Source organism: Micromesistius poutassou (assembly GCF_964030765.1).
Source record: "Micromesistius poutassou genome assembly, chromosome: 14".
In the NCBI taxonomy this organism is placed as follows: domain Eukaryota; kingdom Metazoa; phylum Chordata; class Actinopteri; order Gadiformes; family Gadidae; genus Micromesistius; species Micromesistius poutassou.
The window spans coordinates 11,861,629-11,879,263 of NC_140284.1; the positions used below are offsets into that span (position 1 = coordinate 11,861,629).

General features: G+C 48.1%; 2 protein-coding genes across 2 annotated transcripts; one reads left to right on the plus strand and one right to left on the minus strand.

Annotated features, from left to right (window-relative positions):
• Positions 1 to 34: 34 nt before the first annotated feature.
• pfkla (phosphofructokinase, liver a) lies at positions 35 to 13,595 on the plus strand. The gene is made up of 22 exons (XM_084478558.1): positions 35 to 215; positions 634 to 707; positions 854 to 931; positions 2,501 to 2,690; positions 2,931 to 3,096; positions 3,897 to 3,941; positions 4,145 to 4,253; positions 4,678 to 4,773; positions 5,225 to 5,317; positions 5,937 to 6,062; positions 6,282 to 6,346; positions 6,686 to 6,749; positions 7,359 to 7,505; positions 7,924 to 7,994; positions 8,100 to 8,187; positions 8,824 to 8,976; positions 9,351 to 9,515; positions 10,647 to 10,708; positions 10,940 to 11,051; positions 12,399 to 12,498; positions 12,598 to 12,703; positions 12,794 to 13,595. The coding sequence occupies exons 1-22, from the start codon at positions 131 to 133 to the stop codon at positions 12,939 to 12,941; spliced, it is 2,343 nt and encodes a 780-aa protein (XP_084334684.1). The 5' UTR covers positions 35 to 130; the 3' UTR covers positions 12,942 to 13,595.
• Positions 13,596 to 13,821: 226 nt separating this feature from the next.
• On the minus strand, positions 13,822 to 17,403 carry LOC311358854 (uncharacterized protein; the record flags this gene model as incomplete). The annotated part of the gene is made up of 13 exons (XM_084478957.1): positions 13,822 to 13,970; positions 14,051 to 14,075; positions 14,163 to 14,204; positions 14,286 to 14,421; positions 15,051 to 15,283; positions 15,468 to 15,538; positions 15,637 to 15,754; positions 16,048 to 16,165; positions 16,238 to 16,280; positions 16,365 to 16,711; positions 16,932 to 17,058; positions 17,137 to 17,193; positions 17,349 to 17,403. The coding sequence occupies 13 exons, from the start codon at positions 17,401 to 17,403 to the stop codon at positions 13,822 to 13,824; spliced, it is 1,521 nt and encodes a 506-aa protein (XP_084335083.1).
• Positions 17,404 to 17,635: the final 232 nt, after the last annotated feature.

Here is a 17,635-nt window from a genome sequence, read left to right on the forward strand (position 1 = left end):
TTCATAACAAGGCGGAGTCTCAAACACACCCACACTACCAGGAAGTGGATAGCCTACTAGCGGAGAGGTTCTAGATAAGGTTTGACCTTGTAGGCTATAGAAGCATTACTGTTCAGTACGTTTGGCCACCATGACTTCAATGGATCTGGAGAAGCTGAAGATGACGGGCGCAGGACGCGCCATCGCCGTGCTGACGAGCGGCGGAGATGCCCAAGGTACGAGCAGAACCACCACAGGGTTTAATGTCATCATGCATGTCAGGCTGGACTCCTACTCAGCCTTATCAGATATTGTAGCGCTGTATCGTGGCACCAAACTATAGCAGACGTGGCTGATTTGTGAATATTTGGTCCAATAGCCCCGTCATCTGATCGTAGTCAGTCAGTCACAGTCACAGCGCTACGTGCAGCGGGGCGGGTCACAAGTCACAGGTCCCGTACGCAGTGGGGGCAGAGGTGTGGGTGGGGCACTGGGCAAGTGGAAACTTGAAACACTTTTCCGCTACTTCCGATAATGAAACACACAACCTAAGAGAGGAAGCCTGTTACATACCTCCTCCATTACTATTTCCATGCCATGTATGCAGAGTTGATATTTGCTCTGACAACGTTGTCCCTTTGCCCTTGGAAACAGGAATGAATGCTGCGGTGCGTGCGGTGACTCGGATGGGGATATATGTAGGAGCACAGGTGTACCTCATCCATGAGGTATTTTACCATGATACAACCCTGTCGTTAATCAGGCTAAACTCAACTAAAGTGGTCAACAAAGTGTTTGACCGTACGCCATATGTCACCTTGTCATTCCGTCTAGTATTCAGCAAAATCAATAACTGCCATTTATGTCACAATAGGGTTACCAAGGCCTGGTGGAAGGAGGGGACAACATCAAACTGGCCCACTGGCACAGTGTCACCAACATCATCCAGCAGGTATACAGCAGACACAAGTACAATCATAATTCTTAATATAATAGAATTGTGATTGTAACATACACCTGATGTTCAATGAAAGTAAGGTTATTGTTCCAGCTGGAGCAGATGAGGGTAAAGTTATGTTACTGCTGTGGTCAGTCTGGCCCCCTCATCTCATCCCCCCCTCTCTCCCTGTCTCTGTAGACCTTGTAAAGACTCGGTAAGAGAGCTTGTGCATGCGTCGTAGGTTTAGTCGTAGACAAGGCAGCAAGTTGCATCTTGGATTGAGAACCGTCTGTTTTGCATCACTACACATTGATGATCTTTGTCGTTTGTTTCTGTCGTTCATGCATACACCTCTTTAATATCTATCAAATAACACCTCTCCTTGTCTGTCAACCAAAGCTTGAGTCTGTGGTACGTCAGTGTGTCCCCGTGTGGATGTCAAGTTGGACGTTTCATCTTCTGTAGTTTTTCCTGCTCTTGTGCCTGACCCATATATGACCCATACAGATCACAGATCATCTCTTGCGCACATGTTGCTTGTGTCTGTAGTCTGCTGTTGCTGCTGACCCTGGATCAGTTTGCTCCACTTATGTCAGGGTTGGGATGGCATTGCAAAGATCCCCTCTGATCGCATGGTGACACTGGAATCCAGCTGAGGAAATCCATAGATGACAAACTTCTATCTCAGCAGACTAATGTCCCCATCTTTGACATACCATGTTATCTTGATCTGTATGAAGCCCTCTTTCACCGCCATAGGATCAGGTCTGCTCACTGCATGTCTCTCGGTGACAGGAGGAGGAGGTGAGCTCCTGCCTCCTGAGCTCTCTTAGCGTTCCACTCAGCCCTCGCTTCCTCAGGCTTTAGACATTCGGCTCAATCGCCTTTTAATGAAGAAGAAGCTCAGCTGTCTCAGCTCCTCAATGCTGCTCCTCTCCTCCTGCTCCACCACTCACCTCCTCCTGCTCCACCACTCACCTCCTCACCTCCTCCTGCTCCACCACCACTCAGCTCCTCCTGCTCCACCACCACTCACCTCCTCCTGCTCCACCTCCTCACCTCCTCCTGCTCCACCACCACTCACCTCCTCCTGCTCCACCACCACTCACCTCCTCCTGCTCCACCTCCTCACCTCCTCCTGCTCCACCACCACTCAGCTCCTCCTGCTCCACCACCACTCACCTCCTCCTGCTCCACCACCACTCACCTCCTCCTGCTCCACCACTCAACTCCTCCTGCTCCACCACTCACCTCCTCACCTCCTCCTGCTGCACCACTCACCTCCGCCTGCTCCTCGCCTCACTGCTCCTGCTCGTCTCCACAAGGGTCGAAGGAGCAGGAGCCCATAACCTTCACACACATACACATCCACTTTGACCTTGACTTTCACCTTTATATACTAATATAGTATCTGGTCTATGATATACGATTCTAATTCTAAATACATAGGGTTAGGTTAGTTGTTACTGTGCATGTTGTACCTTGTACAGTCTGCACTGAGTGGCCCCTAGGGGCCACTCGGAGCCCGGCCACAGTATACCATTATGAAGGGGGGCTCACAGCTGCCTCTCCCCTCCACAGGGTGGGACCGTGATCGGCAGCGCCCGCTGCAAGGATTTCCCCACGCGGGACGGCCGTCTGGCGGCCGCCTTCAACCTGGTGAAGCGTGGCATCACAAACCTGTGTGTGTGCGGCGGCGACGGCAGCCTCACCGGAGCCAACGTGTTCCGCAGCGAGTGGAGCGGCCTGCTGGCCGAGCTGGCCCAGAAGGGTGTGTGCTTTGGGGGGGGGGGGGGGTGGGGGGGGGGGCTGTTGTCAGGGGAGCTCCCGCTCGTGCGTGTCGTTTCCTCACCACGGCACAGTGTTGGATCCGGAGCTCTGGGATGAGATAAACAACTCTGAGGGCTCCACTGACGGTTCTTCATTGTAGTGTCTGACAACAGGCCAACGGAACTCCTCTGTGTGTGTGTCTGTGTGTGTGTGTGCGTGTGCGTGCGCGTGCGCATGTCAGGCCGGATCACGGAGGCCACGGCTCAGCTCCACGACCACCTGAACATTGTGGGTCTGGTGGGCTCCATCGACAACGACTTCTGTGGCACGGACATGACCATCGGCGCCGACTCCGCCCTGCACCGCATCATGGAGATCGTGGACGCCATCACCACCACCGCCCAGAGGTCCGCCCCCTCGCTCGCAGCACCGGGTGATACGCAGCCTCTGATTGGTGGATCGCCATGCAGTAGAGGCTAGTAGAGACTCAGTAGAGTAGAACAGGACTAGAAGGTTCCAGCAGTGAGGCTCCTGGTATGTACCAGGGCTCGGGTAGCAGCCTGATCTGCCCTGGTCTAGTCCGCTACCCGGGTCCTGGTCCGTTGACGAGGACACGTGAAGACGTGTGAGCGACACCTGCCTCTGAGAAGGCTCTGCCTCACTGCATGTGGTCCTCAGCAGCATGTGACAAAATGTGACGTAAGGCTAGTAGTGGTGAGGTGGTTATGATTGACAGCCAGAGATTCAGTGTTTCAACCCTGAGGTCTGAAGCTTCGACCAGGGGGCATCATGAAGGGAGATACCCTCCCCTACCTGTTCCACACAGTGTCTGCTCAATAAATCAATATTAACAGTGAGTCGTTTTTATTAAGTCAGCCTCATAAGTGGACCATGCGGGCCTTGTCTCACACTTTGATTCACAGGCCAGATGGTTGTTAATCCCTAATGGCTCTGGATTGGATGCTCCTTCAACTGTTAGGCACTCACCTTGCACCATTAGACATGGAAAACGGGTCTAAAACAAGCAATGCTTTGTTTGCATGTTAACATATTAACCGTGAAAAGTATATATTTCTGCATTGATCCCTTTAATATGTAACATATCATAGGTCCTGTACTATTAATTAGCATTTATATAATGGATTATATCAATTAATATGTATTTCCACTGTGTGTGTAATAACCATTAAACGATGCCTCCCCACAGCCACCAGCGTACCTTCGTCCTGGAGGTGATGGGGCGACACTGTGGGTGAGTGGAACCCTTCCTCTCTCTCCTCTGTATCTCTGGGTGAGTGGAACCCTTCCTCTGTCTCCTCTGTATCACTGGGTGAATGGAACCCTTCCTCTCTCTCTGCTCCTCTGTATCACTGGGTGAGTGGAACCCTTCCTCTCTCTCTCCTCTGTCTCACTGTCTGTCTGCCCTCCGTGACCCCTCCCCCCGGGCCCTTGCAGGTACCTGGCCCTGGTGTCTGCGCTGGCGTCTGGAGCTGATTGGCTGTTCATCCCCGAGGCCCCGCCCAAGCAGGGCTGGGAGGACCGCATGTGTTCCCGTCTGGAGGGGGTGCGTGGGGGACACGTGGTCCGATGCCCGGGGGAATCATCCGGATGTTTGGAGTGCTTTTTGATTGGCTCAGCTGGATTATGATTAGATATTTGAGCGGGGCTTTGAGCAGGCTCAGTTATATCATGGGGTGGGGGTTGGGGTGGGGCCAGCAGATCGGGGTGGGGGAGGGGCCAGCAGATTGTGGTGGGGGTGGGGCCAGCAGATGGGGTGGGGGTGGGGCCAGCAGATTGGGGCGGAGCCTTTAGGAGCAGGAAGCATTTTTGGATAGTAAGGATTGACTTTGGACAGTTGATAGTTCTAGTGTTGACTAATCCTTGTGTGTGTGTGTGTGTGTGTGTGTGTGTGTGTGTGTGTGTGTGTGTGTGTGTGTGTGTGTGTGTGTGTGTGTGTGTGTGTGTGTGTGTGTGTGTGTGTGTTCCAGAGTCGCAGCAGAGGTTCCAGGCTCAACATCATCATCGTAGCAGAAGGAGCTATCGATGATGAAGGCAAGGCCATCAGCTCCGACTACATCAAGGATGTGAGTGTTCACAGTGTCTTGTTGGACCGGTCAGCCGTAGGGATGACACTTTTTCACTTCCGACAAAGCAGCTTTGGCTATCTCCTGAAACTGATATCATTCCGATACCAAAAAAAGAAAGAAATATATATATATATATGGAAGCACTTTGCTCATGATTTCCAATTAGCCACCTAAAAAACCCATTAAATAAAATACTTGAGCAGAGTTCAAAAGTCTAAATGGAGTAAAGAATGTAAACATGCACACCATTTTAAAAATGTAAAACGGTTGGAAACGACGGTTGAAAAGATAAAATATGGAATAGCTGAGCTGTTAAAGCTGATAGTTATAAATAGTTGAATCAAGTGTGTGTGTGTGTCATCACTTGTAGTAACCAGAAAAACTTTTATTGAGGTTGTTGTTGTGTGTGTGTGTGTGTGTGTGTGTGTGTGTGTGTGTGTGTGTGTAGCTGGTGGTGGACAGGCTGGGCTATGACACCCGGGTGACTGTCCTGGGACACGTCCAGAGAGGAGGGATCCCCTCTGCTTTTGACCGCATTCTGGTGAGTTCACAACACTCCCTTACCCTTAACGTCTCCCTTACAGTGGGAGAGGAGCCCTTAAGTGTGTGTGTGTGTGTGTGTGTGTTAGTGTTCAAAGGAACGACTCTTTAACGAGAACGAACCAACCTGATTCCCCGTCTCAGTTCTCTCTCTCGTTCGTCTCTATCGTCGTTCTCCCAGACTCGACTCCCCCTCGCTGACTCGCTGTTCACTGTGTTGAGTTAGCAGAGAGGTGAAGAGGGACTGGACAACAACATCCCGGTCCCGAACATGAAGCGCTCCTCAGCTGAAAGGAACGCAGTTGTAATGCTGATGTTGACTGATGACTGTTTGCACCATCGTTTGAGAATGAGGGAGGAGCTGAGTCTGACTGACTCAGCTGAGAACCGTGCATTCCATGATTCACCGCTACTGGAAACACGACCGAACGAACGATTCTGAATGATACTTCTTGGCGAACTGCTGACCGACGTGAACTGAATCAAGGAAAAGAATCATGAAATCCATCATGTGGATTGTGTGTGTGTGTGTGTGTGTGTGTGTGTGTGTGTGTGTGTGTGTGTGTGTGTGTGTGTGTGTGTGTGTGTGTGTGTGTGTGTGTGTGTGTGTGTGTGTGTAGAGCAGTAAGCTGGGCGTGGAGGCGGTGGTGGCGCTGATGGAGGCGTCGCCCGACACCCCGGCGTGTGTCATCGGCCTCTCTGGGAACCAGGCCGTCCGCCTGCCGCTGATGGAGTGTGTGGAGATGGTAGGAGCCTCTCTGTTTAGGTGGAGGTGGTAAGAGCCTCTCTGTTTGGGTGGAGATGGTAAGAGCCTCTCTGTTTGGGTGGAGGTGGTAAGAGCCTCTCTGTTTGGGTGGAGGTGGTCAGGAGCCTCTCTGTTTGGGTGGAGGTGGTCAGGAGCCTCCGTCCATAATGACGTCTATGTGGATACAGTGGGTACAGTGGGTTGTCTCCTGTGTGTCCAGACTAAGCTGGTGCAGAAGGCCATGCAGGAGAAGCGCTTCGATGAAGCCATCAGGCTGCGAGGAGGGTAAGATGCTACGTCTACATTTGACCGTTATTTCATAGGGGGGGACTCAGTTGGCTGCTGTCTGCAACCTCAGCGCTAGATGGCACTAAACCCTACACACTGCACCTTTTAAAATATGAGTGAAATACTCTGATTTACTGGATTTATTTCAACTAGAGTACACACTAGGCAAAGTTGTTTTACGCCAGACGTTTCCTTCCTGAATAAACGTGTGTTTAAAGTGTGAATATACAGCATTGATGATTGCAAACACATTTCTGATGGACCTTTTGCTTTCTCTTTGCATATGGAGATGCACTAGCTCGAGGAAACTAAATGGAAGTGTTGGCTTCATTCTAGGAGCTTTGAGAACAACTGGAACGTCTACAAGCTGCTGGCCTTCCAGAAGCCGGCGTTGGTCAAGGTAAAGCCCTTCTCCTCTTTACTGCCAGGACGGACCTGCTCTCTGGGGCTTTCATCCCATCCTCATTGGCTCCTCCTGTCCCTGGTTGTGATTGGTCCATCCTCACTGGCTCCTCCTGTCCCTGGTTGTGATTGGTCCATCCTTATTGGCTCCTCGTGTCCCTGGTTGTGATTAGTCCCTGGGGGTAGCCAGTAGCTGCAGTCCTCCCTGACCCCCGGTCCACTTCCATTTGTCTTGTGGCAGAAAGAAACCCGACAATGTGTAGGAGAAGGTTTTATCCATACCTGCAAAGACTTAGTGTGCTAATAATCCTAACTCTGTGACAGTAAAAACAACATGTGTGTAACCCCGGGTTGAAGTAGCCTCTCCTCTCTTGACTTCCACTCTTTTGTACGTCACTGTTTGATTGGCAAAAAACATAGATTAGCCATCCTTAAATGAGTGTTTGTGAATAAATGTATTCCAGTACTAGATGATAGTGAGTTAGTCAGGACTGTGTAGACCTCCAGTCTTGAAACATCTCTCAGCAGCTCTGTCGGACTGGTCTGATTAACGTCTATAGAAACTAACTAAAGTGCTTTCTTGGCTACGGCTCCCCCACCCTTGCAGAGCAACCACACCCTGGCCATCCTCAACGTGGGGGCGCCTGCAGCAGGGATGAACGCTGCCATCAGGTCTGCCGTCAGAGTGGCCCTTGCTCATGGGCACAAGGTTTACGGCGTCAGCGACGGCTTCCAAGGGCTGGCCACCGGCGCGGTGAGCGCTCAGGCTTTATAGGAGGCGTGTTGGCAGGCCGGTCATATCACTTTATGTTGAGCCAATCAATGCTAAAGTCAGTAATGATGTTATTTTCTGCCATCATTACAACTGTTTACCTGCAATGGAAATTTTCATTACTCTGTTACAAAGAATGTCATATGCTGGCTACTAATATTAGCCATAACATATAAAAATTGCGATTATGTACATCTTTCCTTTAAAAAAAACGTGTTAAGAAATATTTACATTCGACTTCATATACCATTAGGCATGTGAAGTGCATTCATCTTCACCATGTATTTAAGGGTTAGTTTTCTGTTTTCTACTGCAGAGTGTGGCTGGACACACTGAACAGCCTAAGCCTTGAGTGGTTAGTTAGTTCAGGTTTAACCCCCGGTGTGTCCGACCTCCGCAGGTAAGTGAGATGACCTGGCACCGCGTGGCCGGGTGGACCGGCCAAGGGGGCTCCCTGCTGGGGACCAAACGGTGAGACCCCGAGGACGCATGATGTGATCATAGTGAATTCACCTGATCTACAGAGCAGGGCCAATAGGAGGCTGATGTCTCTGTGTCTCTGTGGCTCTCCATCAGAACTCTTCCCAGTGCCTCCATGGAGAAGATTGTGGAAACCATCAGCAAGTTCGGCATTTCCGCTCTGCTGGTGATCGGGGGGTTTGAGGTACAGGTGGTTGTTTGTAAAGGGGAACTGTCAAAAAGAGGGCAACTCTGATTCCGCTAGGTCAACTCAATTTCTGCTAAAGGTTGTACCATCGATGACATTTTTCAGATCGGACCAACGGACAACGCCTTATGCGCTGAAACATTTCTTTCAGCGCATAAGGAGTTGATGTTGCAGGCCGTTAATGTCTAAGTGTTTGACTCTCTTGCATTCGGACCAGACGTGTGTGACAGTTTCCCTTTAACTGAACAGCATATTGTAGTTTCCCTTGTTATTACTTGTTACTAGTGACTACATGGTAGGATCAACTAATGGATATTACTATTCGACCTCCAGTCACAGCTTTGAGGAGGTTGATCCACAATGTCTCAGTCTACCTAGTTGATAGCCTACCTAGCTATCTAGGCAGAACCCCAACCGGCTCATTACTGACCAATAGCATTTTGACCAAATGTATGGCATGATTACTTTCGATAAAGGTTTCAATAAAGGTAGAGCTAGATCCATTACATCTATTGAAGGTAATGGTTCTACCTAGCATGACCTTCCAACAAAGGGGATGGTAGATAGAACTTGCAGTAGTACTTGTAGTATACTTTTAGTAGTAGTACCAGGGTGTACCTTGTGGACCCCCAGGCCTACGAGGGCGTGCTGCAGCTGTTCGAGTCTCGGGGCCGCTTCGATGAGCTCTGCATCCCCATGTGTGTCATCCCCGCTACCATCAGTAACAACGTCCCCGGGACCGACTTCAGTCTGGGAGCGGACACCGCCGTCAACGCCGCCATGGAGGTACAGAGCGCTGTGATCTTTGCTTTAGGTCCGCAGTAACAGTGTCATGGTAGAGCCTGGACCAACGCTTTATGAACGGCCAGGCTGGGTTTGACCTCATTCTGTACCAGAGACCAAGACGGAGCGACGTGAGAAATCAAACATGTGTCACGTGTGCAAAGGGACACATCCACGGCCGAGAGTGAGGGCTCAGTGAGGGCTCTGCGACTGTAACCAGTCACAAATTTTAGCAAATAATGATTTCTAAAGATGAGACGGATCCCTCTCTTCCCCAGTATCCACCAATGGTGTGGCTCCTGTCCGCCACCCCAGTACAAAGGGAGTCGTTATGGGGGGGGGGCATGTTTGACCTGTTGCCATGGTTTTCTCCTCAGGGCTGTGACACCATCAAGCAGTCTGCCAGTGGCACCAAGAGGCGAGTCTTTGTGGTGGAAACCATGGGTGGGTATTGTGGTTACCTGGCAACCTGCACCGGGTTCGCAGTGGGCGCCGACGCGGCCTACATCTTTGAGGACCCCTTCACCATAAAGGACCTGAAGGTGAGGCAGAACTAGGGGTGTACAGTATAAACGGTATAGAAAGTACACTGGTGTGAATTTGCGCTACGGTATGGATTTTGACCATACCGTGAGACCGGTGTGACCGGTAGACAGTGTTGTGTGTAACGTGTTACAAAGTAAGTAACGTAAATACAGTAACCTAACTTATTTTTCATGTGAAAAGTAAAGTTACGCGAAACTACTGATATGTTAATATGGTACTAATATGGTAACGAAACGTAGTTCCTTTTTCAATTCGGCGCAACGTTACTTTTCCCAGGGACCGATTTGAGAGTGATACTGCCTTCTCAGGCAGTATGCTATTGCGCAAGCACGCAGGAACGCAGCCTGCACAGTAGTCCCTTCACAAGCTCTCATTCACCGTACGAGACAGACGCTGGTAGCGTGAAGCTGTCTCTGCAGCTCAGACATCGCTTCCGCAGGCATTTTCCAAAGCCAGTCCTTACGACAAAAAAGCCAGCGGTGGAATGAGATAACAAACGCCGTCACTGTTTACCTGTGTAAGGACATGGTTCCCTTTCAAAATTTCGATAGAAAGGGCTTTAAAGAGATGATCAAAACACTAGATCCCAGGTACGCGTTACCTGCCCGCAAGGTCCGCAACCAAGTGGAGAAAGAAATCCATACTATCCACACTGGAAGTAACTTAAAAAAAAATAGATTTAGCATTTTTTTCTATTGCAGTTTTGCTCAATAAATGTTCTTAAAATACTTCTGTACTATGTGAAATATTTTCTAGTAATACAAAAATACAGTAATAGCTGCCTAAGCAGTATTTTACCCCTTCAGAAGCATTTATATCGAAATTAGAATATAGAATTAACATACCGTGATATAATACCGTTACCGTCTATGCCTCAAATCATACCGTGATATAAATTTTAGTCCATACCGTACAGCCCTAGGCGGAACTTTGTGTGTTTTCTATAAAGGCGACACATCATGGCCTGAGATATGGCTCAATAATGGGTCCTTCTGGTCACATAGCCTTCACCTCTATGTTGTTGTCGTCTCCTGCTCCCTCTCCATCCCCTTCTTAATATTGGAGACATGATCTGTTGATTTTAAAAGGAGAGCTTGAGGCAGTGATTCTCCCCCCTCTCCCCACAGACCAACGTGGAGCATTTGAAAGAGAAGATGAAGAAGGATGTGCAGAGAGGTCTCATACTGAGGTAAACACCTTCTGCCCAGAAGCTAATCCATGTCTCTCAGACCACTCTGTTTTTCTGTTTCTTGGCCTCTAAGGATTAGTTATGATTTGTTATTTTAGTGTGATGAAAAAGGTTGATGATGCATCAACTCTTAATGCATGACATCAGATATGATCAGAAGGTTGGATAGGTACTTTCCACCCCAGCGGCCTTCTTTCTGTTGTGTATCACTAGGACTCTTTGTCTCAACAGGAATGAGAAGGCCAACCAGCACTACACCACAGAGTTCATCCACCAGCTGTACTCTGCGGAGGGCCAGGGCGTCTTCGACAGCCGCATCAATGTGTTAGGTCACCTCCAGCAGGTGAGCTCACTCACTGCAGTGGAGGAGCCAACCACATCAAGGATTAGGATGTTGATAGGATTTTTTCCTCTAGGTCAGGATGTAGACGGGTTATCTGTTGGTCTGTCCCTAGGGAGGGGCCCCAAGACCTTTATAGGTCAGGATGTAGATGGGTTGTGTTATCTGTTGGTCTATCCCTAGGGAGGGGCCCTAAGACCTTTATAGGTCAGGATGTAGACGGGTTATCTGTTGGTCTATCCCTAGGGAGGGGCCCAAGACCTTTATAGGTCAGGATGTAGATGGGTTGTGTTATCTGTTTGTCTATCCCTAGGGAGGGGCCCCAAGACCTTTATTCATACTTTGCGGTCACGTGACTACCATGGATACCTGGAGGGCAACAAACGTTGGCAAAATGGTCGACGAACAACGGCCAACCAGGGGAATTGCAGCCTTGCAGATTTCCGATACTTCAATCAATCAACTATTTAGACCATATGTCACAAAATGTTAAAATTAGATACGAAGAGAAGATAAACATACTCGGAACTTGTGATCCATACACAGCACCCGCTGATGTATTCATTGCTTTGAAGCTGGCAAAGACTCTACCAGACTTGGAGTTTGGAGATATTTACATTTATCTCATTGAGAATCCGTCACCTTATACCGCACAAAAATTGAAAGCCTACGGATGGGTTAACAACACTGTCGTATGGGAGGTGAAAAACAGGAATATCTTCATAATCAAAGCAAAGGTGAATGTTACTATTCCACCATCCACTATGAAATGTCCCCTTTTGTCCGCGATTACATAGCCAATGTGGTCTTATTATAGCCCGATCATTCACTAAAAAACACATAGAAATATTAAAGCATCCAGCATATGATTTCAACAATGTGTGAGGGCAGGGATGATCGCACAGTTGCTGTTACAGAATGCTGCCCGATTTAATCTGCACAGTGGAATGAGCGCTGGGCGGAGATGTTCGCATTTCAGAAGCAGGGAGATTCCATACAAAAATATAATAATCTAATTTTAATAGTCTAATTTGTCAGTGTATGCCTGGCACAAATGCTCCCGTTGAACTAATATTTCCATCACAATGGTATTTGGACTGAGAGGAACCTAATGACCGTTTGTGTGGTAAAACTGGCGACGTCCTGATTAGGTTACTAGGTTTCGTTGCTGGAGTTCTTGCCCGCCAGCCAGTCGTTGTGACGTCACGTGCAAAGTATGAATAGGTCAGGATGTAGATGGGTTGTGTTATCTGTTGGTCTATCCCTAGGGAGGGGCCCCAATACCTTTATAGGTCAGGATGTAGATGGGTTGTTATTATATCAGTCTGTTATCTGTTCCTCTGTCCCTAGGGAGGGGCCCCTAGTCCTTTCGACCGCAATTTTGCCACGAAGCTGGGAGTGAAGGCTGTTCAATGGCTCTCAGACAGAATGAGTGAGAACTACCGACAGGGTGAGGACGACAGAGAGGAAAAGCACTGTTGTTTATGAACGCATCCCAGAGACGTCCCGGCAGTAAGTCTGTTTGTCCCGTGACACTGTCTGCCCACAGGCCGCGTGTTTGCCAACTCCCCAGAGACGGCGTGTGTGCTGGGACTCAACCGCAAGGTGGTGTCCTTCAGCCCTGTCACAGAGCTGAAAGAAGTGACAGACTTCAAGTAAGCCCGGCACAGATCTCATCCGTTTAATAACCTGTCCCTGTGGACAGCGCGCGTCAGTGGGCTAAAGGTTCCTCTTGTTGTCCCCAGGCACCGGATGCCCAAGAACCAGTGGTGGTTCAACCTGCGCCCCATGCTGAAGATGTTGGCCAAGTACCAGACCAGCTTCACCCAGTACGTCCCGGGGGAGATCGAACACGTGACGCGCCGGTCCCTCAGCATCGACTCTGGGTTCTAGCGCTCTGCAGCCTCAAGGCTTCATCTGTCTCTCCTGCCTTCTCGGTCCTGCACTGCCCTGCACCAGAGATGAGCTGTTAAGAGTGGCTATGGGTTTAAGCGCTGCTCAGTGATGTAGAGCAGATGTTATAATGGTGCTACACAGATTCACGTCCTCACTCTGCTTTGAGGTGACGCATGCACTTAAGTAGTGAAACATGTTCTGCCAACTAATTTATTCTGATGTTTTATGTTGTTTTGTTTGTTTGATCACGTCATGGTATTGGAAAAACAAATCGATTTCATCACGTGAAGTCACAACTGACTAATACCTGACAGCCTGTCAGTGGAACTGACAGGCCGCATCATGTCATGATGCGGTTTAAATCGAACTGGAAACGGACAGATTTTAATCATGTGATCGGCAGGTCATTAGTAGAGGAAGGTTTGATATTTAAAGGGAACATGATAGATCAAAATACCACAGTATCCTTTTCAACTATTTAAATCTCACACTGCTTTTCTTTAATTTCCTGTCATTTCTGTTGTATTTGTAATGACTGAAACATTAAGCACATGCATGCTATTACTTTGTCAATATCAAAATCTACATGAATATAAAATATTATGTCTGCAAAATCAATTTGTGAAATGGCTTACATAAAAATATTTTTAAACAAAACATTTGCATCATATTTAATTGTATATCTTGAACACAACACTAAATTATAAAAATATACAACAAACAGAGTTCAACAATTGTCTAGCACACAACCTTTTACATTTGAAACACTAGAAATTATATTTTTTTTCAGGGCAAACTAAACCTGTAGTTTGGTTCCCAATGCAAACCACCGACATCGAATAACTACATAATCTGTAGTCTCAGGTAACGATCCTGTTCAGCTGTAAGTGAAGGAGAAGGGGAACGCCTCCTCCTCGGCCGGCTTGTCTTGGCCGGCTCCGCTCCCCTCAGGACTTTTAGAGGAGAAAGAGAAGTGGAACTCGCCCTCTGGTCTCGGGGCTTCATGAAACAGAAAGCCTGGGCCTGCTGGGACAGGTTCAAGGCTCAAGCAGCAACAACACCAGTACCGGGACACGACCACAGCGTTCTGCTCTGGGGATACTTACCATTGGGGGATTCAGAGTCGCCCTTCTGTAGAAAGACAGAGCAGTGATGTGTTTACACACTGTGCTGCTGTAGTGCTGTGATTGACATGTGGAGAGGGGTTTGTAGAAGTACCTTTCCACTGAAGTATGAGCTGGTAAAGGCAAACGGGGAGTCCTGTGAATACAAGTTAAGATTAAACAAACTGTAGCAAGGCCACATCAGTCCTAAAGAGCTCCTTACCCTCCTTGCCCTGACCTCTTCCTGAGCAGAACCCATGTCAAATCCAAACCCAGAGAAACTGGGGGTGCTGGGATCGGCGGTGGTGGAGAACAGGAAGGTGGGGGACTTGCGGTGGGAGGAGCCAGGGCGCGGCGAGATGCTGGGGCTGCTGCTGAGAGAAGGAAGGTGACCACATGCTAGCCTCAGTACGGACACCGTCTCACTGTCTTACTGCAGCTTCTCAATCATCAACACATGGATCATTAATTAGCATAAGGATATTCAAGAGTACACAGGAATGCACTGAACACACTACACTCTCTGGTAGCATATAATGTTTACCTATAGAACACTTGGGGTGGGTGTGAAATTGAAGGGTGGTGAGAATTCAACTTGAGCGAGACGCAATACCGAACAGACCACAGCATGTGAAAGGCCAAGACAAAAGTAGTATTTCTCTGTGAGGACCCCTTCCATAATGTTGTCAGCCTCTTTAAGGGGATGGCCCTCTGGCCCTAAGGGTTACGCTGCAGGCTGCTTCACAGCTGATGGCTAAAGTGTTGCTCAACCTTGGACCAATGTCTCACACAGTTGTCCGCATCAGTCATGAGGGTCCAGGGTGAAAGATCCCTTAAAAATTCAGATTCTGCATTTACTGCTGATATTATGCTCCTGGACATATCGTTGGCATATTCTCAATTTACATTTTGTAACTCCTTTATTAGTTGTACTGTTGGCTGCTGTGCCACCCCTGAATGAGGTGATTCTCCTGAGGCTCTGTGGAGGCGGGCCCCCCCTTACTTGATGGAGAAGGTGGGGGTGGATGGGACCAGCTTCATGCGGCCGGGTGGAGATTGAGGATGGATCGTGGGAGACGAGAAGGAATGAGGTGGAGCACTGTCTCTCTGATCATCATCTTCATCTACGCCATCGTCTTCTTCATCTGCGAGCGGCAGTGGCTGCTCTTCCTCCTCCACCTCCGTCGTCTCCTCCATCATCTCCTCCTCTCTTGCTGGTGGGCCAGCCGGCTCTTCCTGATGACAGAATATTGAGGTACTTCAGGGTTTATACACCCACTCACGAGGCTGTCATGTGTTTCCTTGGTTTTCTTAGGAGACGGGTTAACATCCACGCATACTGATCATACTTTACTAAATGGATTGATGTGATCCTGTACTCATATCAATACAGGTCTGTGTACATGGAACGGCTCATGACCTGTGTCTTTGGTCCCCATTGCTGGTCTGGCTCTGCACCACCGGACTTCTGATCTGATGGAGGCTTCTGAGCTGAAGGGAATACATGAACTCTCAAATGGTAACACAAATGTGTGAGGAAAGGATGTGTTTGATTGAAGGATGAACCCGTTGACTGATGATACCCATACCCACGGCCTCCCGATTTGACCACAGCACCAGGGGGTAACAGAGAGTTTCTGGGGCCGATCTCTTGTTCGTGGCCTCGCCACAGATTTCCTCGCTGGTAAAACTTATGTTATCAAGTTCCTGTAAAAACAGTGCTTTAGCATGCAATCAATAGACTTCTCTAATACTGTATACAATATGGGAGTTGGTATTAATTCTTGATATTTATATATTCATTACATTAATTTTGCTGCAGTCCAAATGAAAAGTTATAAAAGTTATAATGTGAGATTTGTAATAGTTGTGGAATAAGTGTTTTTTTATTGTAAAAGTAGATATTGTTGGTCATGAGTAGTAACACGGTGTATAGTTACAGTTAACAGGCAAATGGTCCGTTCCCCTCTGTATGTATAAAGTAGGTCCATTGTACCCACCCTGAGGGGCTCCTCTGTGTGGTTGAGATGGAGAGAGGCCATGGAGAAACTAGCCTCCACCTCTGGCTGGTGGTCACGCTGTGCCCCTGGCTCTGCTTCAGTCAGCAGGGCCGAGACGCTGTGAGGAACAGCAGAGAGTTAACATCAAAGAAATTAGTCTTTCTGTGTCTGATGAGGTTAATGAAGATACCTTTCTGCTCGGCTCTCAGCGAGGGAAGAGTTGACTGCTGCTCCTAATCAGATATTATTCATTCATAAATTAAGCACTTAAACCACTGTGTTTAAAGCTGTGTGTCATGTTCTTTTCATGTGATTACCCAGTACATCCTCCTGTTTCAGGGCTATCTGATCCTCCAAAGCCTTAATCCGCCCCTCAATGTCCTCTTTCTCAGACTGAATAGCGAGGAGCTGCTTGGCGAGAGGATTCCTGCAGTAGAACTCTTTGTGCTGTTGGAACACGTTCCTGTAACTCGCGATCCTCTCCTCGTACTCCTTCCTTTGTGGATAAACAATTTTAAAATAATTCACAGAAAGTGTCCGAATGAAAAATAGCAGAATAAGCAGATCAACGTACTTATCTTGATTGTAGTTCTCATGTGTCTTCTCCAGTTCTTCCTTCAGGATCATCTCATAGTGTTGTAGAAGGCGGTTATTCGCCTTCATGCTGTGGTTGGAAGTGTTAATTGCAGTATATGTCTGCCTTATTCAAATATACACACATTCAATTACACAAACTGCATCTCCCGGCCCCGTCTGCTTCCCCAGCCTTTGAGAGACCGATCTCGGGTTGGAGTCCCGTCTACCTCTATGGTTCTTCTGACCTGCTGTCACTGAAAATCATCCCAAGTCATTTCACTCTGAAACACTCTGAGACCCCCCCTGACCTTTTGGCATTGTCCTTGATCTGCTTCATCGTGTTCTGCTTCACGGCGATCTCCTCCTCCAGGTCCTCGATGTGTTTATGTGTTGTTTCAGTGAAGGACCTCCTCTCTGTGATGTCCGCTCTGCAGGCTGTGAAACGTCACCTCGAGGGTCATGCTAGTCATTCTGGTTAAAGTCAATGCTCCTGGACCATCAACTACCCCTTACCTTTAATCTGCAGAGTGAGCTCATCTCTCCTCTGAGAAAGCTCCCGTGTTTGTAAAGCTGTAATAATTAGTATTTGATCACATTAGGGCGAAACGGATCCAGGGTAACGTTAACTTTCTAGCTGGCTACTCTCTTAAGATGCTCCTATTGGCTCCTTAGCCTTTAAACTAATTAATAGACATCAAGGAAATCAAACTTATGGATCAACTCGCCTAACTGGAAGATGGTTCTATCGAGCAGAACGACGGAAGGTTGTTGTTCTTCCATCTTATAACGAGTTAAATTAACAAGTTCAACTAACGAGTTCAACTAACAGTTAAACCAACAGAGTTAAACTAACAGAGTTAACTAACAAGTTCAACTAACAGTTAAACCAATGAGTTAAACTAAATGAGTTAAAGTAACAAGTTAAAGTAACGAGTTCAACTAACAGTTAAACTAACAGAGTAAAACTAACGAGTTAAACTAACAGAGTGAAACTAACAGAGTGAACTAAAGG